Source organism: Oryza sativa, chromosome 11 (assembly GCF_034140825.1).
Source record: "Oryza sativa Japonica Group chromosome 11, ASM3414082v1".
NCBI classification, from domain to species: Eukaryota; Viridiplantae; Streptophyta; class Magnoliopsida; order Poales; family Poaceae; genus Oryza; species Oryza sativa.
In genome coordinates, this window is record NC_089045.1 from 7,822,551 (window position 1) to 7,850,030 (window position 27,480).

Below are 27,480 nucleotides of genomic sequence, written 5' to 3' on the forward strand. Positions count from 1 at the left end.
TTGTTTTGTTTCTTCGAGCAGAAGTAAAAAAGTTGCATTAGGGAAGCAACTGAACCGCAGGTCAATGCAGGGGCAAACTTGTCATTTTTAAATTTCTCTCTCCACTTTTTGCTCGGAAATTATAAAATAATGTCTCTGATGTCATATAGCCAATTACATTATTTTTGTGGTGTCTCTTGGCAGTGACACGATTTTACGGTGTCCTCCAACCAATTACACATATTTTAGATGTCATGTAGCAAATTTTGCCTATTTAGAATACTCTTCTATATACATTTATGGTATTAAAATACTTTCCGAGTATACGAATGCGTACTTTACATTATGTTCATATTATACTGAATATTCGGCTATCTTATCTAGGAGATGGTTTAGTACGGGTATAATATTTGCATATGCAATTACTCTATGTCATGACGATGATATTAGAGTAGTATCTGATAGTTTAGACGTGGTGTCTAGATTATGGGATATCATTATTTGGGGTTATATGCTGCGGATGAGAGGTGGGCCGCTGATGGTGACAGCTCAGTGCGGGTATTCCTCCGCGCGTGTATATAATCCTAAGTTACTTCCCTGGGGAGGGTATTCCTCCGTATTTAGGCTTGGTTGTATGGTCATGACAGGTTGTCGTAAGGAACTCGGCAGTCAGGGGTGGCTTCTCGAAGTACCAGAGGGCATCGGATAGAGGGTATTATCTAGGATATCAGTTAACTAGAATGTATGTATACTATGTATATTAGAAGTGTAGGAATAGATTATCTTTCTCTTTTCTTTCTACTTAGCTTAGATATTTTATTATGAGAATGAGTAGCCTAATGCTTATGTGTCACTCTACCCTTATATTATCTTAACCCCTGCTTAGACTATGATTATCACAAGTAACTTATAAATTATTAGTCAAGTTCTCTCTACCATGATCTTTCCACGGGATAAAATAAATACGATACCCTTGTAATACTCTCGGGTAAAATGCTACAATGGTATATCCGTGCGCTTGCGGATGAACTCTGTAACCATAATATACCAGGAGTATTTCTGCGTCATTGCTGGAAATTATATTTCTAGTAATGTCGTTAAGAAATACCAACACCAACACGACTGTAATCCTACTCTATAATAAAAAGACCTCTGTTGCTGTGATATTCTGTCTTCCTGTGATACCAGCACTGTCTCCTAGGACTGGTATCGGTTATTAGGTTAATTTGGAGCATCACGGGCTAGTTCCGCTCGGGGCTAGTTCGGGGCGTGACACTCTAACTTCCCCCCTCCCCTCTCACCGGACGTCAACCTCCTTTTATACTCCAAGGGGCTTTTACATGCATCGAGCGGTAAGAGGGTAAATATTCTCTATATTAAATGTGTGTCTTGCGCCACAGCTTGGAAACCGTTTGGGTATTTTTCAAATTTTTTATAGCTAATACTTAATTAATCATGTGTTAATCTATCTCTGTTTTTCGTGTGGAGGGGAGGGGTTCCTAACCCCCTCCAAAAGAACATAGCCTTAATCCTTGTAGTCATCCCTGTTTAGATTCTTAGAGACTAAAAGGGACTAAAATGGAGGGACAAATGGATTTAGTCCCATAGAATTAAACAAGGCCTAACTTATTTTAATTTTTTCATAAATTTTAACGTTGGACACGGAAGCGCACATCTGCATTTGAATTGGGAGGGAGCTAGTGGCTGGCGGGCCCACCCTGTCATTGTCATAGGCAGCGGTATCTTGTTTTTTTTTTCTTTTGAAGACGCCTTGACGCGCGCCCTCGTTTCGTCTGTCTCTCTCGCCGTCCGTACGTCGCAACCGCTGATGCGCGACGGGTCAGGTCGCTCCGCCTCCTCTCCTATCCCTCTTCTTGGCAGCCTCTCCTTCTCCGGCCGTGCCCTTCCGTCCGGTGCCTGATCTGCACAGCCCCCCCCCCCCCCCCAGCCCGCCTGCTAGAGCTCGGCGAGCACGTCGAGCTCCTGGGACAGGAGCGCCGTGGAAGCGCCACGAGCCGCTGCATATTCCGCATCTTCCGGTCCATTTCCTTGCCCCGGAGTACTGCAGCCGGTGCAGGTCGGCGAGGCCGCCACGGACGAGGGCGGCGAAGGGGGCATCGAACTGGCGGAGCAGCGGGTCGGCGCACCTCGCAGACAGCCGCGCGACGGAGCGCGAGAGGTCGGCGCAGGCAGCCGCCATCTCGGCAAGCGCGAGGGACAGGAGCGCCGTGTCGTCGTTGGCCACGAGCAGGCGCACGCCGCTGCCTCCTCCGCCATCGCCGTCTGAAGGAGAAGAGAGAGAGAGAGAGCGTGAGAGATATATAGAAGAGATAGAAGAGAGAGAGAAACTGATAGGTGGGGCCCACTTATTTTTTAATAAATAAATTGCTGATTGGACTACCACGTAGACCAAAACCACCGCAGATTAGATCGAGGGTGGTAATTCGTCCGGTTTACATAGTTGGGGGTGAAGAATGTCTGATTTTTTATGGTATTGGGGGTAATTCGGACGACCGCGATAGTTCAGGAGGGGGGCGGTAATTCGTACTTTTCCTTTTAAATATTGCCTCGAGCCTCTAGGAAAATACTGGTTCTAGATACTAGTTTCCATAAGCAACCGTGCTGTTCAAACTGCATCTTCTAGGCTGCCGGATGGGTTCTGTTAACATTCACATCGCCACAGTGGGTTTCTTTGACTCAAGCGCTTTCATGACAGGTTTAGTCTTGGTTTGGTATTTGAAGCAGGTATGCTAATTTTTTTCCAATTACTTAAGAGCTTAATAAATGATCGTAGTTGATCTACACACAGCTAGCAACTCGGATTTTGGCACCTAAGAAGCTTTCCTCTCAATCATAACATTGTTGGCATTGACTATGGGTGGAATCATGCTTGAGTGATGAGCTATGCCAGCATACTATATCATTATCATTGTTGGCATTGACTACGCGTGGAAACATGCTGCCAGCGCTAAAAAATTCTATCATTGACTCTTTAAAAGGATACTAGCAATAATCGCGTGCTACGCTCCGCGCGTGCATAAGAGACTACCTATATTTGAGAGCCGCTAGTATTTTTCGGTCACGCATATCCGTAATCACACATAATTTGGTATTGAGCAAACCAGAATTATTTATGTCCAAATTGTAATAACAGAATACGCTAAAATATCAAGTTAATGTACAATAAGGCCTTGTAATAATTAGAAAAAAACTATTAGCTGGATCTCTATACATGCATATAACTCCACATATTGCACTTAATGGGAACATAAACAACAAACCAGATATTAGATGAACTTTTCACACATGCAGATCGATCTCCCACATCTATGGAATGTGATGGCAGGCTAACGCTAGCTCTCTAAACACCTGGTAAAACCATCTGTATTTTTGATCTTTAGTTTGTTCTGGAACCTTTATTCTCCATTATCTGTGGTGCTTTTGGGTACCTAATTATCAACAAAGAAATATCTGAGTCTAAGATCGCAAGGAAACTAAACAAAATAAATCCATTCCTATCGTCTATACGAAGAAAGGGAACCAAGAAGTAAAATCAGATGTAGCAGAAGTGCATCTATACAACCAATATAAGGCAGAAAAAGAACATTGATGGGTCCTCAGATAACTTTGATGATTATAACTGGTGAGAAAAATGTGCATTTGACTACTCACTAATTATTGAAACATGTGACTCTACCTCTTGATGTCAGTCTCCAGAGAGACTAATTACTATATGAAAGCGGTAAACTATATCCAAATTCCCCAAAATCTTGGTAAACAGGAATTAGAGACCATGCCAGATGACAATTTTAGCCCTGTATGGCTATATGTATGCCATTCATAAGACATAGCTGAGAAAAGCATGACCATCTTCACTGCAACAGATTCAAATCATGTCTTGAGAAAATTAAAATAAACTATGACAATGAGTAAATGTCAATGACCAATAGTCTATTAACTTCATCTTGTTACATGTTCTATGATTTAGCTCAGAACCCATCACATTATCTCAACAGCAAAAATAAGTCGATCAATATACTCCATGTTCATGCTTTTTAACCTTTCCTAAGAGGCATGAAATCCCGATAATAAGTTTAGAACTAATGCATCATGTGGAGAAGCATCATTAACACAAAAGAATATAAATGTGCTTATTATAGCGAATCATGTGTAGAAGACAAAGCTATATTCAATGTTTTTTCTTAAAAAAAGGAATAATACATGTGAATACTTACCGATAAACTGAGGATACCAATTTATAAGAATAAAAATACCTGTGGGGGTAATGAAGTCATTGATCTAACGGTAAAAAGGAAGGTGGCATTGCTCTGTTGGGGTGACTTCAATGTCTCTTGTCCTGTCATTGAAAGAAAACCATGGTACAGAATCAGCAGCACCATTTTTAAGATTAAGATCATATACGTATATAGAAAGCAGTGATAGCAGAAGAAAAATTGTAAAATTCTTTTAGAGCTTGAATTGATTTAGTAAAAGAGTACACTTATGTTAGTCTGTTAAAGCTCTGACTGTATTCAAACCGAATACATCGATTCTTGGCTAGATGCATCATACCTTGGGATGTCTTGACTTGTAGACACACTACTGGACTATTATAGTTATCATAATATGATGATTCAATGAGCTATGGAGCTTGTTCCGGGTATTTTAGCTAAAAAAATCCAGCATGGTGATGATAATATATGATTACCTTAAGCATAGGCCAATTATCTGTCTTCATTATTAGTCAAAGAGAGCATGAGTTTTACTTCTTCGAAGCAGAAGGGGAAAAGGGAGGAGGGCAGCAAATCAGCTGAACATGATCATAGGAGAAGGTAACAAAGAAGCATGTCATTTCTAATTTGCATTCCCTGAAAAGGAAAAAGGAATGTAACTCATATGTTTGATCTTACAAAGACATAAACCACTTGGCTATTCAAATATAGACCACCAGGGCTGTAAGGCAACGATCTCATCTAAAATATCATGTTCTAGAATATGCAACCACATTTCAGATTTGTTAACTTGGATCTAAAAAAGGTACTGACCTGCTTCATCATTAAAAAAAAGGACCCAATGATCATCATTGTAGATAAAGTGGGCTTGAGCTAACAATAAGCATTTGACTACTTCGTAATTCAATAAACAATGTGTGATAGGGTCGAATGATTCCATGTCTATTAGTTTGGCTAGGAAACTCCCATCTGACGCAAGCACCATTGTACTGCTAAGATTTGGGACATATTTTTGGAAAATTTTAACACAAACAGTCAGAAGCAACCGGTAAAATTACAGCATTGAAAAAAAAGGAAAATGCTTCTAAAATGAAGGCATGCATGCCCTCACATCAGATAGGGCAATCAATGATAATTCAATGGGTTTGTGAGATCCAAAATACAGTTACAACATATTTAAACTTAGTAAGATAAGCATGGCTGAAACATGATAACAATTCAGTTCAATAAAAGTGAGCGCACTTCACAAAATTGATCATAAAAACTAAAAAAAATATATAAATCTTTCAACATTGAAGCTTTTCTTTCATTGACAAATTGCATATTTAGGACCCGGGAATTCCAAACAAACAAAATAAAGCATGAAAGTGTGCAATGAACATGTAGCCAATGTTTTATGAATATAATTACCTAATTTTTGTAACACTTTATTTATCCAAAAGTGCAAGTGGTTAGTTGAAGCTAAAACTATAAATACAAATCTTTGTTAGGTACAATAGCAAAACACTTGACATCTTCCTGTAAATGTTTTTATCCTAGACTATATATGATTTGTGAAGACACAAAGCAAAATTTGTAGTGTCTACACTATTATTAGTCATAGATGTTGTGATGTGAGTTTGCATAAATATGTCACATGTCATGCACCGCTGATAACAACATAAAGAGAAAGATGTAAATTTGAAAAATGTTTAAATTCTCAATGGCACCATACATCATAATAGAGAGGTAATTGGTAGAACTAATATGAACCTGACATCAGCCCATGGGTTAAATGGCTAAACATCATCCAAGTTTTTACAACTAAAGTTGTATACATGTCCAAGTAGAAATATCCTTATTCTTGATCTGTGTAAATTCAACAACTATAGAAAAGGACTTTTGTCCACATTTTGGTCAGTAAATACTTATGGCTAATGGCTAGTCCTAATCACGGGTTTGGCATCAGAAAATGAACATGCTTACTATATTTCCTAGGTGGAAATATGGATCTTTTTCCCCACCAAGAAGATAGGTTTGAAATACAAAGTATACTATATGGACAAAACATTATTGGAGAAACAATTGTAAGAGCAAAGAATTCAATTACCTTGGCCCCAAGAACCGCCATGATACTATCAGCAGCACATGGCATGTTGTTGATCCAAACCAACACAAATGGACCATCAAGAGATCTTCACTCTGATCCTTAAAACTCAACAGAAAGACCTTGATAAGAACACAAATACTTTCCATTTTGTTTTTGACATTTTACAGTGCAATTCTCGAGTTGGTTGATGGCATATCCATACACCTTGTTGCCTGGGGCAGCAATGAAGAGAAGACTCCCATAATATTTTCTCAGTTTATTATGCGAACCAAAGCCTGAAACAGTGCAAGAGTATTCTAAGGATTGAAGAAACCATTTTCCAACAAATATTCAGATATTCTTGAACTTCCTGCTGAGCAATCACATTATTTGTTGTAACTAACACGTCTAGAATATGAGTAATGTTGAGAAAATTGAGAACAACCCCAGGGAAATAATAGTAAGCAATTTTTAGGTGAAGGCTAAAGGAGTAAGTTCATAGCTAAAAATTTTGCCTAAGCTTGCATATACACCATATTGTTAAATACATTTTTATCCCTGAGGCCTACACACTACATATTTGCATGTATGGCAAAAAGGTGCATGAAGACAGGTAATCCACCAATGACAGGTGATTGAGTCAATTTCGAAGAGAATCAAGCTCCCAAAGGAATATATAAACCACAGCTTTACAAATAACGCAAAGATTCATGAGCCACAGCAAAATAGCACTCGGCTTGATTAAAAGAATTAAGAATTACACGCCTTATAAATATAGGATTATCTATTCCATGATAGTCTTGTGTGTCTTTCTTCAGAATAATGGTACTACACTGAAATAGAAAGGAAAGGAAAGCATCTTGATTCTACTCTAATTCCGATGCTATGTTTAAAAGAGGGCATGATTATCTACCATTCCAGCAACTTCTGCCTATGACATGCTAAAACACTTAATAATACCTTCACAGAGTAGAAATTATAAATATATTTACTTCTTGTATGTCCTACCTACAAATAATGCCTACTCTTATCCGGACACACAATATCCCCATATTGTCCAAGCCAAGAATAAATAATCAATAGGTTAGTTAAAAGGAGTGTCAGCCTACTGCGTTAAACCACCAAAAATGAAAAATCTATAGTGCAATCAAAAGGATCTTACACCACTGATGGGACAACGCGTAGCAAGTCCAAGTTCGATTATATCCGCTCCATTAATTTTTCACCAATCAAAGCCAAATATTCACCTGCAAAGGGTCAATGGTGAAATACACAAGTTGAATAAAAGACTCAGGTATCACAAAGAAAAGGTGGTAAGGGATATCAATTATTTTTGGAATCCAACTAAAGGGAAAACTGGATAGCAACCAACATGCCCGGTCAGATGGAACAAATAAAATGAGGAAACAACACCAGGGCGCATTAGGAAACAATAGTAGGGAGAAATGATACATATCTGATCCCCACAAATCTTGCACATGAGCAGACTACTTGGTCATAGCCAATGGTGCCTTGGCCAATATGGAATGCATAAGAAAAACACCATAACTACAAATAATTTGCAGCTTTTCAGAACAGAGGTTTCTGTGCAAGGAACTCTATAGAAGGTGATAGCGATAATCTAATGAGTTAAAAAGGAGTGAGATGAATTAGATTATATTTTGCGAGGATTGACCCTTATTGAGCAAAAAGCCCAAAAGTACACAAATAATTTAAGAAAAAGAGCAGCTTGCAATGAATGGACCAGACTACCAATATATCATAGCACTATAGATCATGTTGTCTTAACACACAGGTACCTCATCTCCAATAGCTATTTTCTGAAATCCGAGACCAAGAATGTCATCGAATTTTGCAACCATGAAAGTATATGGCTTGGCTCCTTTATAACTTCAATGAATTCCTAAAGCGGTGAAGCAACAGTGCTAAAATATTTTGGAGTATATGATCAGAGATAGTCAGTGACTGAGATATATAGTGCATACCTGATCTTTCACAACCAGATCACCTACTGTAACACTATCCTCGTTGAAAAACCCATCAACTGAACCAGTGCCATATTGAATGGCAGCTGGTTTTCCTGGAGGGATCAAACAACAGAAAACAGGTCTGTCAAACATACAATTTTCCTTAGGCTACCATAAGGGTAGCTAAAATTTAGAGATATTAGTCAATCAAATCAAATGGAAAAGAAAATCAATGAACAATATAGTATAAGAATACATGATCATACAACCTTCCAAGAAATAAAATATTTATTTTTCATATCACAGCAAAGTGGTTATGTTCTAATGGTATTTCACAAAAAATTGAAGTGCTGGAATTGATGCAACAAACTTTCATGCGTCTATCTAGTTAGAAGACGGGATGGTACATCTGAAATTATTGTGGTCAACACAGACAGTGATAGGTGATAGCAAATTGTCAACAATGTTCCTCAAATCTGGACTGCACATCATTTTAATGTCAAGCTAAACCATGCGGGCACTACATCAACACCACACACTTTTCTAGTATGCTACTGCTACAGCAAACCACAGGCTCTGTTTGATGTTGCCAATCCATGAAAAAAATTTTGTGATATAAAATGATTTTCCCTTTCATCTTAAATAACTAAACAATTCATAAGGACTAACAGTATAACCGCCAAGCAAATGTGTAATTTTCAATGCATATCTGCAAATCAAATATATATCTTTTTGGTAGATTATTTTATAGAAAAACTTTAACTTGAACAAAACCACTTAGCTTCAACCTCCTAATTTGATTCACACTGTAATCCAAATAACATACCATCTAGCATCATTTCGACCAAATGCAATTTTGCTTTAAAAGGTTACATTTCAACATGACATATAAGATATCCCACCAGTTGTAGAGTAAATAACAAAAAAAAATACAGGAGGAAGTTTTCAGTGCATTCAAGTAGTAGTATATACAGATAGGCAGACAGTTGCAAACTCACAACACAAATGCACGGTTTGGGAAAGTTTTAAGACACGGACCATTCTTGCGATAAGTGCTTGGCTGCTCGGACTTGTAGCGGTGGAAAAAGCACGCGATCTGCATCAATCGTCACCAGGAAAAATCCATCATTAGCACAACTGCACAAGTCACAACACAGAGCATGCATTTCAACAAACACTTGTAGGGCAATGAGTGATTAGCATCACCTCACTCAGCAGAGGGTGGAGTCAGTCTAGCGCAGAAGGATGACGTTGCACAGTGCTGACGGCGAGTCCGTGGTACTGGCAACCTCACATAGAAGGAACAGCATGTCAGCGAACCAAAGGGCAAAGGCTGCAGCACTCCATCGTCGATGGCCCGGCTTAGCTCGAAGGCTGTTACCACATCTGCATCCATCCAGTACGTCTGTAGGAACCTCAGTGACACACCACCAAGCAGTTTGCACTATACAAAAAACTAAATAGAAAAAAAAGAACTCCAACAAGCTCAGTAATATGACATGAAAGCAACTAATCAGCTTATCTCAGGAAAAAAGGGGAAAACACTCACGCCCTTCTTGAAGCTCGACTTGGTGTCTTGATGGCAGCGGCAAGAAAGCAACATAGGTGGTCAGATTCCTTAGCATCGACCTGGGACGAACAGACCTTGGGGCCCTTGTAGAAGAGCAGATATGGCGCTCATCGAACTGCCCCACCGTCGGTCATCATCTCCGCCCCGAGCTCCGCCCGCTGGAACCTGAACTCCGCCCCCAGGTAACACAGGTTCGACAGCGGCGGCCCCTGTGAGAGGAGGGGAAGCGGGCTCCGACGCTTCTCCCCCATACTGCCGTCGACAGCCCCTTCCCACTCTTTACTGCTGCTGTCACCTCTCACTCCTCCAGATCGACGGACAGCCGGCCTTTAGCCAATGAGGTCGCGGCAACGACACCAGCTCCACCCGAGGCCGCCCCTTCCATGTGGTCGGGGGACGGAGGCTGCGGCACCGCCCGGTGCACGGGGGAAGTCAGATCCCTGTCCCCCGACCACATCAAGGCTGGATTCTTACGCCGGCGGCAGGAGGCGGAGGCGGGGATGGCGGCTGTGCGAGGCGGAGGCGGCGGCGGTGGCGGCGCGAGGAAGAGGCTGGGCGGCGGCGAGGGGCGGAGACGGAGGTGGGAGCGCGACGCAGGGACGGTGGCGAGGGGCCGCGGTGTGAGGCGGAGGCGGGGACGGCGGCGCGAGGGGTGGCCGAGGATTTTTCACATTTTGGTCCTTTTGAAAAACTTATTTCGCAAGTAGATCCCCAGAAAAACTTATCCCAAAAATGGTCCTTTTTGGGGCGCCAGAGTGCCTGGCGCCGTCGTTCAACAGGACGGCGCCAGCCTCTTTGGCGCCGTCCCACCGCCGACGTGGCGGGGCGATGCTGAGGTGGCTAGGGGGAGTGCGCCAGAGTGGCTGGCGCCCCCCCCTCGAAATTTTTTATTTTTGTTTTATTTGTTTGATATTTTTTTCACGCTTAGGGACACACAAGAACCAACCATAGAAAAATTGAACTCAAATGGACGTAATATGTGACATGTAGAATTTTTCCTCTCCTCTCCTCTCTCCGAACTAGTGCAGAGGAAAGAGATGTGCAACTTTTTTATTTTTATTTTATTTTTTTGATATTTTTTTCACACTTAGGAACTCACAAGAACCAACCACGTAAAAAATAAACTCAAACGGATGAAATATTTGGCATGTGAAATTTTCCAAAGCTCCACCGAAAAACTTCTCTCCTCGAAAACACAATCTTGCAAGCGGAATTTGGAGGTTTTAATATCGCCGAACCCGGCAAAGCGGGGGAGAATCGGATGTAACTTTTTCTGTAGATGTCCGTTCATATATTATTTGCCTGATTCCGAGTCCGTATGAGAAAGTTACGCCTATTTTAATAGATGGCATATTTTGTCCGTTTCGGTAGAGTTTTGGAAAATTCTACATGTCACATATTTTGTCCGTTTGAGTTTATTTTTTATACGGTTGGTTCCTATGTTCTCCTAAGTGTGAAAAAAATATCAAAAAATGAAATAAAAATAAAAAAATTATATCTCTATGTACTGTTTAACTTATATATGTCATTTCATGTAGTTATATTTTGAATTAGATTAAGTAATTTATATAGTGGTAGAGTGCATTATGTTTAACATGCTGATCAAAGGGTTTTACTAAAGGAGTTATGGTCTAATTCGAGTGAAGGTGCAAAGTAAACTAAGTGGTATGCTAGATATTTTCAGACTTAGCTAAGTGGTAGTTCAAGTTTAAATTTTTTTTGTGGTTGTTTGTATCGTGATCCTGAGTGTGAAAAAACATCCGAAAAAATAAAATAAAAATGACACCGTTGCAACTCCATACAGAGAAATAGGAATGGAGGCGGCGGCGCTAGCATGCTCCTCCTGCCACGTCGGTTCGCGTGCGCCACGGTGGCAGGAAGACGGCGCCAGAGAGGCTGGCGCTGTCCCGTTGGATGACGGCGCCAGCCACTCTGGCGCCCCAAAAAAGACCATTTCTGGGATAAGTTTTTTCAGGGGTCTATTTGCGAAATAAGTTTTTTAAAAGGATCAAAATGTGAAAAATCCAGGTGGCCGAGGCGGCGGCGGCGGAGAGGGAGAGGGAGCGGGCAGAGGGAGAGGGTGCGGGCGGCGGCGGATAAGGTCTGGGGGGTTAGATTAGTGGGCGTCATTTTTGAAAAAAAAACCCTATTCTTTCCTTATTTTACAGAGCAGTCCCTTTCCGCGATTTTTCCCCTTCAAGTACTGTTTATAAGGACATATATATAATTACAAAAAATAGAAGGATTTTTTCGCAAAACTTCTACCCGCGCACTGTACCTATCCGACGTGGCACGCGAGCGGCCGCCCAGCCCGCCGCTCTTAATAGCTTCTAATTTGAATGGTTAGTTAAGCACTATGAATACGATAATGAATAACGATAAAAAGATTTATGTGCAATTTAAAGATTATGATTATTTCTCTATACGGAAATTATTTTAAAAAATATATTTTTAATTGTAATAAACTTGAAAAGAAAGAAAGAGATGAGAAGATCGGATAGGTGGGGGGAGGATACGTACGTACGTACCATAGGGGAGGAGGGATAGGTGAGTACGTACCATAGGGGAGGAGGGTGGGCTAGTGGGGAGAGGGGAGGGAGATGGATTGTGGGATTTTTTTTTCTAAAATTAAATCTAATAGATGAAAATAGCGGGTCTACCGATTTATTAGAGAGCCACATGGTAACTTAGGAGTGTTTATATGAGTACCATATGGCTGCTTGAGAGCGTTTGTAGGAAGTTTAATGGACTTATAGTATATGATAGATAGATTGATAGATTGATAGATAGATAGATAGATAGATAGATAACAAAAAAAATAAAAAAGGATCAACTAGGTAAAATTGATGTTACTAGATTTGATTATCATTAAATAAACTATTACAATATGTAACTCTTTTATTTAAAACATTTTACTTTTAGATATCATTGATCAAAATAGCATCTCGAAAACCGTATCAGAGTCCAAAAGTACTGATATTTTGGGACGGTGGGAGTACTTTTTTTTAATCTAAAAAGGAGGACGAAGCTACTAGGCAAGTAGTAGTAGCTACCAAAAAGGCATGTTCATGTCAAGGATGGATTATATATATTTTTAGTACGTTTGTTTGTTTGGTTGTGTTCCCATCTCCTTTCTAGTTTTTCGCCTGCACACTTTTCAAACTGCTAAACGGTATTTCTATAGGAAAGTTGTTTTTCAAAAAAATCATACTTTTTAAGCTACACTGGTGGAGAAACCATCTTTGGTCGGTCCGGCAAAATCCATAATAGTCTCGGATCCAAAAAGAACTGGGAGTAAAGATTGTTTTTAGTTCCAGTTATAAAAATTTTGATCATACCAACCGGGACTATCTTTAGTCCCGGTTCATCCCCTGTCAGATGTATGTCAGGGGGCCGAGGATCTTTAGTCCCGGTTGGTGTCAATAACCGGAACTAAAGATCACCACTTTAATCACGGTTGGTACTACCAACCGGGACTAAAGATCAAGATGATATTTAGTCCCGGTTGATAGTACCAACCGAAACTAAAATTAAACACGTAGTATATAATCCCTATCCCTTATCCTTTCCTCCACAGTTACAATTTAACAGATCGAATCTCACCCCCTCTCCTTAGATCTATCCTCTCTAACTCTCTTCTCCAACTCCTCCCCTTCCTCCTCTCCTCCCCCTTCTCTCCCCTTCCTCCTCCCCTCCCCCTTCTCTCCCCCTTCCTCCTCCCCTTCCCGGCCGGCCTCCCCTTCCCATTCGGCGGGCCGGCCAGCGGCGGGGCCGCGCGCTGCGGCGGCCGGCGGCGCGCGGCGGGGTCGTGCCCAGCGGCGGGCGGCGGGCGGCAGGGCCGCGCCTGGCGGCCGGTGGGGCCGTGCCAGTCGTTCGTGGCGACCGGCGGCGGCAGTAGCATTCTTTTTTTTTTAATTTGTGATGATTCACTGAGATGTATTTGACTGAGAAGTTACAAATTTGTGATTCATTGTTTGGATCTGTGATGTATTTGAGTAATTTCTTAGGATATTGTGATGTATTTGATTTATGATGTATTTATTTGTGTGTATAAGTAACTTTGATTTGTGATGTAGATTTGAGATGTTACTTCGATTTGTGGATTGGGGGTTTGATTTGGGATATGTATCCCACTTGATTTGGGAGAAAATAAAAAAGAAAAAAAAAGAAAAAAGAAAAAGGGGATCATTTCACTGCCGCAACCCTCTCTTTAGCCCCGGTTGGTAACACCAACCGGTACTAAAGATCCCCTCTTTTTAGTTCTGGTTGGTGTTACTAACCAGGACTAAATATCTATTTTTAGTCCCGGGTATTTGAACCGGGACGTCCCGGATTGGTAGTTCCAGTTTAAAAACCGGGACTATAGGGGGTTGCGAACCGTGACTAAAAAGCATTTCTCCACCGGTGCTAGTTTTAGCTTATACTTAATTAATCATGTGCGAATGAGTTTCTCTGTTTGCCGTGTGCTGAAGGAGAAGGTTCCCAACCAACGTAAACTAAAGGCAATCCATTTAATAGTGTTAGTGATCTCAACATACTGTGGGACTCGTTTAATTATCTGTAATTATTGTAAATCTCAACGACAAAGTCAGTAGCCCCGGATGGGTTCCTGGCTATTTCTTCTCAGACACGAAATTGATGCTCCCGGCAATCACCCATTGAATTGAAAGATGGGAAAGGGACAGAACTGATGCTCTTGCCACTACTACGCCACAGGCACACTAGCTGGAGGGTGACCAACCATTCTTTCATCGCACCTCTACGAAATTCATCCTGCCACACCATAATCGATCCATCGACTGATTCTGATTCAAGAAAGTAGACTGATTATAGCCTGGGATTGAGGGAGATGGGAGGGGTTGTCGAGCAGATCGTGGTGAGCGCCCTAACGGGGGCGATGAGCCCTCTTCTCAGAAAACTCACCAACCTCATAGAGAAGAAGTACATGGAGGTCAAGGGCGTGAGGAAGAAGCTGGAACAGCTCACGAAGGAGCTAATGACCATCGGCATCGCGCTGGAGAAGTACGCGGCCATGGACAGTCCAGACGTGCAGGTGAAGGCCTGGATGGCGGAGATGCGCGAGTTGGCCTACGACATGGAGGATAGCATAGATCTCTTCACCTACCGTATCGACCATGAGCCAGCTGACACAACCAATGGAGTCAAGAGGGTTCTCCACAAGACCCTCCGCAAGGTGAAGAAGTTTCATCATCGCCACAAGTTTGCTAAGGAAATCGAGGAACTTCATGTTCTTGTAAATGAAGCGTACGAACGGCAAAAGAGGTATAGGATTGAAGAGGGCACTTCTAGCAAATTGTGTAGGGAGATTGATCCTCGGCTACCTGCCCTTTATGTGGAGAAGGAAAAACTCGTGGGCATCCAGGGTCCAATGAAGGAAATCATCAATTGGTTTGGTAGTGAGGAAGTGGAGCCAATAGGGCAGCGTAAGATTGTCTCTATTGTTGGACAAGGAGGTTTAGGAAAGACTACTCTCGCTAACCAGGTGTATCAGAAAATTAAAGGTCAATTCTCTTTTTCAGCTTTTGTGTCTGTATCGCAAAAGCCCAACATGGATAACCTTCTAAGGGAGTTGCTTTCTCAAATTAAGAGCAATGAACCAACGGAATCATATAGTGATCAACAACTTATCGACAAACTAAGAACATGTCTGAAAGATGAACGGTAAGTTTACTTGAGTTACTTTCTATCGTGTGCTTTCATACGGGTTCTTATATTCTAGTCATCATTAATCAACCCGTGCATCTCTCAGCCTGTAGCTAGATTAATATAAAAAGAACATTCAAAGTTCTTTTCATTTGGAATTTTCATTAAAGTTTCTTGTTGGAATTTTCTATCGTGGTCTCTCCTACACATCGATTTATATCCATGCCCTGCATAGTGGTGGTAGCCTTTTGTTTTTATTTTGTTTCTACCAATGATGAAGTTATATTCCTTCAAATAATCAAAATTATTTCAGGCTGAAATTAACCAACACAAAATGTAGTACAACTTTTGCATGCAGAGATAGTTTTACATGTATATAGATTGTTCACATGTACGTATGCAAAAATGAGAATGAGGATCCCCTGTACAGTTTGCATTTATGCCACTGACATGTAGACCATACCAAAGTGAGGCCCACATGTCAGTGGCACAACTGCAAACTGCATAAAGTCAGGGGATCTGTTTCCCAAAAATGAATATGGGTGCATTTATTAGCCTACAAATGATTCATACTGCTTCACAAACTTGCTTATAGGTACCTTATTGTGATTGATGACATTTGGAAAAGGTCAGCATGGAAAACAATACAATGTGCTTTTCCTATAAACAAGCACGCAAGTAGAATAATCACAACAACGCGGATCAAAAGTGTAGCTCAATCTTGCTGCGGCGCTTCAGATGAGGGCTTTGTCTACCAGATGAAACCTCTTAACAAAAGTGACTCTGAAAATTTATTTCTCACAAGGACTTTTGGTGCTGAAAAAAAATGCCCCAGTCAGCTGGAAGGGATTATCAGTGATATACTTTATAAATGTGATGGTTTGCCTTTAGCCATTATTACTATAGCTAGCTTGTTAGCTGATAAACCAAGAACAAGGGAAGAATGGGAGAGAGTTCTGAATTATATTGTTTCTACTAGTGAGAAGGATAATGACCTGGAGGTAATGAACAAGATACTGTTTATGAGTTACAATGATCTACCACATCATATGAAAAGTTGTTTACTGCACCTCGGTACGTTTCCTGAGGATCACAAGATTGGTAAGGATGTGCTGGTATGGAGATGGATAGCTGAAGGATTCATAACAAAAAAACAAGGCTTTACTTTGCAGGAAGTTGCAGAGAGTTATTTCTACGAGCTGATAAATAGGAGCTTGGTCCAACACATACAGATCATGCCAAATGGAGAAGATGGATGTCGAGTCCATGATATAGTTTTGAACTTCATCATCCATCAGTCAACTGAAGAAAATTTTTTAACCAAGTTGGATTGTCAGGATCACCCATCTTCACGTAAACGGATTCGCCGGCTTTTAGTTGGGAACAAAGAAGAATATACAAGGGCAAAATCACAAGGAACCATGAATTCGTCTAACCTTCGTTCAATTAACATATACCATGTTGATGGCCATATGATGTCTCCTCTTTTAAACCTACCTACTCTTCGAGTGTTGAATCTAGAGCGTTGTGATCTCAGGAATAGTTATCTTGATTGCATTGTAGGTTTATTTCACCTAAGATACTTGGGGCTCCGTTGGTCAAGAATTGACTGCCTACCTGTCCAAATTGGGAAGCTAGAGTATCTGCAAACACTCGATTTACGCCATACTTCATTATTAGTGATGCCTGAAAGTATTGTTCAGCTCAAACGGTTGATGCGTCTTGTTGGACATCATCTCATATTACCGGATGGGTTCGGTAACATGGAATCTCTTCAAGAATTAGGGTTTTTAGGTTGTTGTAGAAGCTCCACAAATTTATTAAAATTTCAGAAAGATCTACAACTTTTGAGAAATTTGAGGGTGCTCAAAGTAAGGTTCTTGTCTGAAGGGGAAACAGGAAAAGAAGCAATGATACCATCCCTTTGCAAGCTTGGAGGAAACAACCTCCGGGAAGTCTATATTACCAGCTGCAATGGAAGTGGAGATTGTTTCGCAGATTCTTGGTGTCCTTCGCCGTGTTTCCTGGAAAAGTTTGTTTACAAGAGTAGTTGCAATATACATTACTTTTCCAGGTTTCCGAAGTGGATTCATCCCACACTCTCTAGATGTCTCACCTACTTGGATATCGACGTTAAACAAATGGAACGAGAACATGTACGTATTCTTGAAGATTTGCCTGCTCTTATTGTCCTACACCTAGACATAGGGGAAGCTCTCGTGTATGGAATCAGGATCAGCCATGGTGCATTCCAATGTTTGGCACGCCTACGTTTCTGCAACAGATCTGGACCTGGTTTGGTATTCAAAGGAGGCATGCCAAAGCTCGAATGGCTTAGCGTTGAATTCGGTGCAGAGAGGGCACAATCAACATATGGCAGTTTAGAGGTTGGCATCCGGCACATCACATCTCTCAAACATATCGACTTTTCTATCCTGGTGCTCACTGACGATATGGAGTGGAAAATCAAATCATCTATAAATAGCCAAGTCAAGATGCTTCCACAACGTCCTGAGGTCAATATCAAAACAGTACTCCTTCCATCTATAAAATAATTGACACTGGACGCTATTCGTTTATAAACTTTGACCATTCATTTTCATAGAAAAAGAAATATATCTCGATATTAAGGTGTGTTGTATCCTAAACATAACGTGATGTGCTAGTAGCGCAGGGGCAGGGGTTGCTGGCATGCACCCCACCATCCCGGGTTCGACCCTTATCAAGCCCGCTCACCAGGGAAAATATATGTACCTCTACCTTCTTAAAACCATTGAATCCAAGTCCTTCTTTGGGTCCAACCTTTTCTTTTATCCTAAACATAACCATGAAATTTATGTTCATAGTAATGTTACATTTTGATTTAAAAGTAATTAATGGTCAAAGTTAGAATGGTAATAGTCAACACCGAATTATTTGAAAATAGAATGAGTAATCTAGACTTCTAGAGTACCTACGGCTAGCACGCAGAAAAGCCCACACTCACTAAAATATACTTCAAGGTAGTGATGACGAGTCCGGATCAGAGTTTATCCTAGCCATTTTATAATTAATTGTAATTAATGGTCAAAGTTAGAATGGTAATAGTCAACACCGAATTATTTTATCTCTTCCTTCTTAAAACATTGACTCCTATGGCTAGCATGCAGAAAAGCCCACACTCAATAAAATATACTTCAAGGTAGTGATGCCGAGTCCGAATCAGAGTTTATCCTGGCCATTTTATAATTAATTTAGTCTCGAGTATGGGACTATTATGCAGGTAATTTCACACCCTACGGAAAGCAAATATCTCGCACGAAATTTTTGAGTCAAAAATTGATAAAATTTCAAACATTCTTTTGCAAAAAAGTATGAAAATCATGAAATTTTTGGTATCTCAGAAATTCAGATAAAAAATGAAAATGGGCAACCCCATATATGTGTCATGTTTACAGGAGGCAGTGCAAACCTTGTTCTATTGTTTAAAAGATATGACAAATAAGGACGGAGCCTTGGGTTGGTCTTTGTTCTTGATCGTGTGCCTTCTTCGGTCCTATAGTCTTCTCAGAGATTATATTTTCTATAGTACTAGTGGAAATAGGTTTAGCATATCTTCGGTCCTATAGTCTTATAAGAGATTCTGGTATATCTTTAATACTTTATTCTTATTGTAAGACTATATAGTTGAATTAATAGAATTATCTTCTAAAGTGTTCATAATTTATATATTGCTTTAGTAGTTATATACCTTATTAATAAGATATACTTCATTTATATATTTCACTTGATTAGATTAGTCGATCTATGCTACGGCAACGATCCCATGACCTTGATGAGTTGCTCTAACTCTAACTTGTCCATCCGAATGGTGGAAGTCCTGAGGAGTTAGTATCACTATTTACTAGCATAAGCATAGTGCTTAGGTTAGATAAATACCGTTTGATGTGGGTATGTCCGACAGAAAGTGAGGTAGGCAGCAGGTGGTGATAGCCTTGTCCGTCCCTTGTATTCATCCACGTCCGGGTATGATATAAGAGTGCGTAAATGCTAGGCAAAATTTGCTACAGGACATTCAAAAAATATGTAATTAGCTAAGAGACACCATAAAATCGTGAAACGGCTGAAAGACACTCCAAAAATCATGTAATTTGCCATTGGACACTTTCACTATTATTTTATTATTTTCGGAACAAATGGAGGGACAAACAATTAAAAAGGACCAAATTGCCCTTGAGGCCAAACTTAGGTTCAAGGGTGGTGGCGATGGCCTTGACCGGTGGCGAGCGTCAGTGGAAGGCGGTGGAAGAAGAGCATCTTGCAGCAAGTGCCAAAGGGGGTCGAGATGGCGTCCAGGTGAGCTACCATGCTCCGCGCGGCGAAGAAGAGGAAGAACACCACCTTGGGGAGCGAGAACGCCCATCACAACGTGTGGTAGGAGCGCGCGTCGGGGCGGAGGAACAACGCCGAGTGTAGTAGCAGCAGCCACGAGATCCACGGCGCGAAGAGATAGTTCATGGCGATGTGTTGCCTGAACTCGATCGGCGCGCACGGCGGGGAATCGGAGGAGGCACAGCGCCGCCTAGAGCGCGCACAGTGGCACCAGCTTGAGCAGCGCCAGCGACAAGAGCAGCACAAACGCCGTGAACGGCAGCGACCTCGCACTACCAGGCCTAGCGCCCGCTGGTCCGTCGACAAGTCGCTCAGCGTCTGCCACAACAGCTCCTACCCCGACAGCGCCAGGGGTCCACGTACCATGCGGAGTTGCGGGACAGTGCAAGGACATCGGGACACGATGCTCTACCATGCGGCGCTGCCGGCGCACGTAGTGACCAAGGGGTCCACGTACACGAGCACTATCATCACACTAAACGAGCAGCAGGAATAAATAAAAAGACAGTGAAAAAAAGAAAAGGGCAAAATTGACATTTCACATAGCTTCTCTCTCCTCAGCTAGGTGTATATATTATTTTATTGCTCATAGTGTCCATCAACAAATTACACATTTTTTATGTGTCTTTCAGCCGTTTCACGATATTGTGATGTCTCTTAGCTAATTACACGTTTTTTTAGATGTCCTATAGCAAATTTTGCCTAAATGCTATAACCATGCTAACATATCAGCAAGGAATGGTCTCTTGGTAGTACTTGAATGCCATGAACTAAGCCCTAGCCTTATAAGCATGCATGTGTTAAGTATCTACTATATTGAAAATATAGAAGTACATGTGTATTGTAGTTCTCTTATGTCCTTTTTCCACTATACTAATTAATTGGAGATGAATCTTCTGTATATTACACTCCCTCTTAATCATATTTATCCTAACCCTCTAGCATTCCATGAGCAAATGCTTGCAATCTTCGTCTTGAGCTTCGCATTTATAGGCGGCATATTTGTTTATTTGGCCAGCCACGTTTATCTAGATTGTTTACTGCAAGGCATTGAAGGATCGAGACCTGGGTTTATATTTTCAAAATTCTGGAATGAGAAAAATGGTATGGGAACAAGTTTTGACTGTATTTGATTAAATTTTATTAAATTCACGAAAAAAAAATTTTCGAACAGTTTCGTGCCAATGTGTGTGGGGTTGGTACTCTGAAATTTCTAACCAAAATTTCAAACCTTAACGGGGCCGACGGTTTGGAAGTGGGCTGAGGGTCATTAATTTACATGTCTGACTTTTTGTCCGTGGATTGATTTGATTAGGAAAATTTTGAAATGTGAATTAGCTTCGGCAATGGATATAAGGTTATTAGTCTACGTGCTTGCCACATTTGACACTCATGTCCTTCGTTTGATTGGGGAAAGTGAAATTTGAAATAGGTGAATCGAGTTATCAGTAATAGATTGATCTATTGTACAATTTGTACACATGTGAATAATGATTTTAGAAGTTTGTGGATTTAAGATCTATGTGAAGGATAGGTACGTGAAAAAGAAATGGAAAAATGACGAAAGCAAAACGCAAGAACAATTCTTGTCAGCCGCATATTGCAACGATTAAACTTGGCTTGGGCATTTTCTGCCTATCAATTGCTTTCTCTGCCAGCATGTGCAAACGTAAGAGAAGAGAAACAGAGGATGGTGATCAAGTTGTTGTTAAAGCCCTGTTTTCGTAGTACATGATGTATGTCTAACAATTGCTGGCAGGCCAACATGTGCAAACGTAAGAGAAGAGAAACAGAGGATGGAGTTTAGTCCTGTTTTCGTAGTACATGATGCATGTTAGTAAGAAAATTTATTCGTTTGTAACATTTGTTCAGTTACTTTTAAAGGCTATATCTACCCTATAATTCAAATAAATGATTTTACTCTTTACTCATTCATCGTGTGACACATCGAACGGTATGAAATCATCCGATGACTTACATCCGACGGCACCGGAGGCGCGCCTCTCCTCCCTCCCAGATCCGCCTATCCCACACCTTCCTCTCTCCCACACCGCATCCGCCGATTTGCGCCACCAGTATTGCCGCGATCTCCTCCCCATCCCCTCGCACAACTAGGGGTGGATGTAGAGCTGGCTCGGCTCAGCTCGGTCTGGCTCGTTAGGATAACGAGCTAGCTCGGCTCGGCTCGTTATCCTAACGAGCTAGAAACCTAGCTCGGCTTGGCTCGTCAACAAGCTCGAGCTAGCTCGTTAAGATCGCGAACCCGTTAACCACGGGGAGGAGCTCGACGGTGGAGGGGGAGAACTCACCTCCGTAGCTCCGCTGGCACTTGAACGGTTCACTGTTGGACCATGAGGAAACGAGCTTGAGCTTGCCAGCGGCGTCGGGCGCTTGAGGTGGCCGACGGCGGCGGGCGCTGGGGGAGAGGCGGAGACCAGCGGCGGCGGGAGCTGGATTTCCCAGCGGCGGAGGACGCTGGGGGAGAGGTGGAGACTGGTGGCGGCGGGCGCTGGGGGAGAGTCGGAGACCGGTGGCGTCGGCCGCTGGGGGAGAGGCGGAGCAGCATCGTGTCTCGGGTGGCCAGGTGGGGAATTGAGGAGTGAGTCTCGAGAGGACTAGGGTTTGCAGTTGCACAGTATCTACTTGTGGCTTAGGCCTTTTTATTGTATTGGGCTTTTGGGTTGTCTGATGGAGTCCTGGCTCGTTAAGACTTGCGAGCAGCTCGCGAGCCAGCTAGCTGGCTCGTTATATCTAACGAGCTAAAATGCCAGCTCGGCTCGTTAGGAAATTCAAACGAGCCGAGCCGAGCCAGTCACAAGCGGAGCGAACTAACGAGCCACGAGCTTCCTGTCCACCCACGATGCGATCTGCGCCAAACCCCCCGCAAGGCCGCAACCCCGTCCCCTCGCATCGCGTTCCATCTCTCGCCAAATCGTCGTCGCCTCGCCCTCACGGTCGCGCTTGAAGTCTGCAATGGCCGCCGGACCAGGTCACCATCACCTCGCCCTCACCGTCGCACCGCTGCCACCGCATCCCCCGGTTCAACTCCACTGAGATCGACTTCTCCCTCGTCTGCGCCGCCACCAACCGTCGAGGACAATACCAACGACGCCTCGCCGATCTCCTCCGCGGCCACTGCCGACCGGCACCGACTCCCGCCTCGCCGATGTCCTCCGCGGCCGCTGTTGACCGGCGCCGACTCCTGCATCGTCGCCCCGCGTCACTACCGACCGGTACAGCCGAGCCGAAGCCAGCGCTGCCTGCCTGACCACATCGCCGCCATCACCCAGCCAGGCATTTCTTCTTCAGGTTTGTATTATCGATTCTATTTGTGCTATTCATTGGAAATGTTCAGCCTGATTCATATTTCAACCGGATGCTAATTTTCCTTTCACATTTTACATGTTTTGTCTTGATACTCTCTGCATCATGCTTCAAATATAAGCTCGTTTCTGAACCATGTATATCAGTTATTAATTCTATGGCACCAGAAAATTACATGGCTTCATCACATTTGAAGGCTACAGGTAATTTCATTTTTATGGAGTGATCAAGCATAATCAGGGGATACGCTGCAAAACAGATCTCCTCTCCCTAGAGGACTTCTACATGGAGTGATCTATCAGACCAATTTAGTTTTGACTTGAGGCTATCAATTTAAAACTGTGTAGAAAATATAAAATGGGAAAATAATATACTCTTGCCCCTGTCTTCCTTGGAGATTATTTGAAGAAGGTTATCAATGATATGCAAAGTTGGTGGATAGTGGAACTCAGGTTACTTCAATCAGCAATTAATATCAGCGAGTACCATAACTTCCTACTTAGGTTATCGGTTGTTGGCTAATTAGCTGGAATCTATTGGTATGCATTATATTTTATTTTTATTAAGGGGTTATTGCAAAACTAAATTGATTTCTTAATAATGGAAACAGATCTATATCGCACTACTCCAAGCGCATCCACATCACCTCGTATGATTGTATTCTCAAGGTTTTCTTGTACTCTCATATTTTTTAAGAGTGAGTTGCATATTGGGCTAGTTATTATTGCTAAAGTTTCACTTTGGGCTATGACACATCTCATGTTTTCACTTTAGCACAGGGTTTTTTACCTTTAGTTCCATACTAGACAACCCTATCTTCAACGTCTCCTACTTGTTCCAACTCAGTCACTGCCTGCAACGTGCTACCTAGCTAGATTCACCTGCCTGCCAATGATAATGGCTCACGCTGGTGGATTGGCACAAGCACAACACGACTAACCTGAATGCTGCAGCAGAATGGTGCCATTGAGCATCCTAGTCGAGCTCAAGCTTTTGTTTCACATTCCTAACACTCAAGGTCTGTGTACATCAACCTACGAGATCGAGATCGAGCTCAGGCTGCACCAGCACCCCCCCCCCCCCCCAACAAGGAGCTGCTCCTTTTCCTCGTGATGTATTGTGCTCTAATTCTTGCAGCAGTAGCGGCAGGATCTGCTAGTGCTCGATCTCATCATCAAACTCAAACAGCAGTGAGCAAAAATATATGGTGGTAGACAGGGAATGGAAGTAGAGGGTGATGATGTGGGGTTGGGGAATGATGGGTCTGGAGGAAGAAGAAAGAAGGGGAAGAGTGAGAGAACACTTGATCTGGCTGACATGTGGGCCTATAGTCCAAATTGCATGCTATGGTAACAATAGCCGGTATAAAGTGAAATTATTTGCTAAGACTTAGTCCATTGTGCAATTCATGTAAGAAAACCTAGCCCAATATGTAATTCACTCTTTTTTAATTACGAAAAGATTGGTTTCAGATCGGTATACATTTTCGGATCAAAATATTTAGGCTCGTGTATTTTGATATTTGCAGTTTCCTTATCTACCTTCTAATAAATAAATAAATAAGTGAAAATAGATGCCTTCACAATGTCTTTTCAATCCTCTTAAGTTGCAGCTAAATTTCATAAGTTCAGTAAACCATTTTTTACCCGAATCCTAAAAAGGGTAAAAAATATATGATCTAGGACTTATCCTAAAAAGGGCAATTAAAAAGCTGAACTTGGACTTGTCCAAGCTCAAGGTTGGCTGAAGGTGTAAGATGAAACTAATTTAGGTCACACACATACATAGCGCAACCATGGAGAGTACCTCCAAAGATTTCATGAGTTTTACGAGTTGATGGTTCTACTGACTGCATTATTTTCCTGAAATCTGCCATGCATTTTAGAGTGAATTTCGGTTTGTTTTTCATGTAAAAGTACCTATTTTTTATTTCCGTTCTATAGGAAAGTTATGATTGTGAGGTGAGCATAGGGGTATTTTCCTGGCTGTTAAGATGTCTGCTAGCAAGGCATCTAAAAAGTCAAAGAGTATCATCACATATATTCAAAATGTGTTTATAAATTTTCAGTAACTTGCTTTGTATAAGGGAAAAAACCCGAAGCTTCTGTGCATTTGGTTCCAGCATTTGGTTTTGCTGTACTGTTGAGCTATAAAATACAGCTCAAAAGACCTTGCCATGTATATAGGTGAGGTATAGCATTATGTAAATATTGATGCCAGCTTTAGGATAAGGGATATTTACATTCCTCTGATTCATGGCATGGTGACAAGTTTTTATATGGCTTCAGTTGCAGAGGAACACTGACCAGAGTAAATTGCTATTGGAGAGAATTGTGTGTATTTTGGTGTTTTCAAATGAATAATGTGTTTTTTCAGCTCCATGATTCAAGAGCTGTACAGGAGTCTCTATATGGATCACAATTCAGATGTTTGCCTCTCAGTCCTATTAATTGTTTATTTCTTGTATTACTGATACATTGGGAACATAGCACTTCCCAGGGCAGCATCATATCTGCTACAGTTCATAAACTAATTTTGTGAGGCAAATCATGCACATAATTACAGAGATCCATTTTATTTGTCTTTGATAAATTGCTTTTGTGAAATCAAGAGGAGGATTTGTCAACATTGCTGTACAGTTTTGCTGCCCTTTACTTCCTATTTTCTGTTCCGGACAGGTAGCAACATTGCTTTTGTGAAAGGATTCTTGTTTATTCAACAGAAAGTGCAAGATGAGATACAATCTCTAAACTTCAGACTTGTCAGATTTCCATGCAACCTGGTCAAATGATTCTTTCTCAATTTGCTATTTTATTGTGCATGGAGTTTGTAAGGTTTTATATATACGTTCCTACAGTATACAAACGCCCACTTTTCCCTCTTTCTTTGCATAAATCCATTATGGCTTTAGAAAAAACTTGGTCCAGTCAGAGTTGTACAGCCATCATCATTATAGCTAGCTTATGAATTGGATGCAAAATTCAGCTTGCATCCAATTTCTGCGTCTTATGAGTTTGCGGATTTTCTAAACAAAATTCTTGATATGATGGCAAACTCATAATCAAAATAAACTTTGGATGATTTCATATTTGATTTTGTGTAATTGGTTCACGAATATTGAAATCAAACATAACATGTTACTTTTCGATTTTAAGAGAGCTCTGAACGTCTTTATTTATAGCTGCACTTAGTCAATTTAGATTCCAAGTGCATGCAAATATGTTCTGATATCAGTTGAGGTATCCTTGCATGTTCTCTGATTGGGTTGTAGATATGGATTTCAATCTATATTTGTTTGCCACTTGTTTTCAGTTAAATCTCATGGGCTTTATTCAGGTATTAGGCATTTGTGGTGGATGAATTCATGAGTATTAGGCATTTGTGACGGATGATTGGTTTTAGTGGATGAGCCTATATATTCAGTAATTTAGTGGATGAGCACAACGAGCATGGTGGTTCTCTTGAACACCACCGCTGACATGTAGGTGATCACGGTGCCTAGCTTGATGATTGCGGCTTCACCAATTCTAGTACAACCGATCACCCATGTTTTGTTGATGTTTTCACCTGAACATGATATGTTCTATCTTTTTAGTTTTACTTGTCAAAACTGAAAATGTGGTCTCGAGATTGTGCAGGAAGAGGTTATCAAACAAGACAATATATGGATTTGTTGGTTGATTGGTTTGCCTTTTTTTTCCTATTTTCATCAAACGTTTGAATAATTTCTTTTTTTTTCATTTACTTCCCGTTGACATTTACTACATGGGTTATGGTAACAGAGTTTTTAAGAACAATGTTGGTCCCTTTCTTATCTGATGATATGTGAGGATGAAGAAAATTCCTGTCTATAGCAATGGTTGATGACCAGTGATTACGATCAAACTATCCAGAACCCATTTTGTAATTAAGTTTAGTACAAATCATAAAAGCGAGAGGTTCTATCTACTGTGGAATATGTTGTTTCCATTGCAGGATCAACCTACATTACCATGAATAATAGTAGTCTGATTGTTCAATATTGCCAAAAATGTTCTTGTATCTGATTTAAAATTCTGAGCAAATGGTGAATTAGTTCTAAGGGATTTCTAGATGATACCTTGTGCAGGTTTCTGTGGCTAATTTAGAATTGGTCGTATGGTGCTAAATTAGCACTGCTAATAGCTAGGGCGGTTGGTAAATTTTCGAAAGAAATTGTGTTGCTTTAGAACGAAATTTGGCTAATTTTGGTGCATAATTGACATGCGCGATATTCACATGATAATAGAAATTTTGTACAGAGCAAGTACCAATTCTATGTGTGGA

The 27,480-nt window shown here is 41.3% G+C and overlaps 1 protein-coding gene and 1 long non-coding RNA gene across 13 annotated transcripts; one reads left to right on the plus strand and one right to left on the minus strand.

Annotated features, from left to right (window-relative positions):
• Nucleotides 1-3,067: 3,067 nt before the first annotated feature.
• LOC9270334 (uncharacterized) lies at nucleotides 3,068-10,474 on the minus strand. 12 transcript variants are annotated; one of them, XR_003239384.2, is made up of 11 exons: nucleotides 9,796-10,474; nucleotides 9,453-9,651; nucleotides 9,285-9,342; nucleotides 8,265-8,359; nucleotides 8,079-8,182; nucleotides 7,442-7,526; nucleotides 6,505-6,575; nucleotides 6,301-6,398; nucleotides 4,688-4,847; nucleotides 4,254-4,336; nucleotides 3,068-3,428 (listed from the first exon to the last, which is right to left on the minus strand). It is a non-coding gene; the product is annotated as an uncharacterized lncRNA (long non-coding RNA). The 12 variants fall into 12 exon arrangements; XR_010737724.1 differs by having other exon boundaries at nucleotides 7,442-7,827; XR_010737728.1 differs by having other exon boundaries at nucleotides 9,453-9,702.
• A 4,191-nt stretch (nucleotides 10,475-14,665) lies between these two features.
• Nucleotides 14,666-27,171, plus strand: LOC4350158 (disease resistance protein RGA5). The gene is made up of 3 exons (XM_026021417.2): nucleotides 14,666-15,498; nucleotides 16,076-17,351; nucleotides 27,151-27,171. Exons 1-3 carry the CDS (start codon nucleotides 14,666-14,668, stop codon nucleotides 27,169-27,171), a joined length of 2,130 nt encoding a protein of 709 aa, XP_025877202.2.
• Nucleotides 27,172-27,480: the final 309 nt, after the last annotated feature.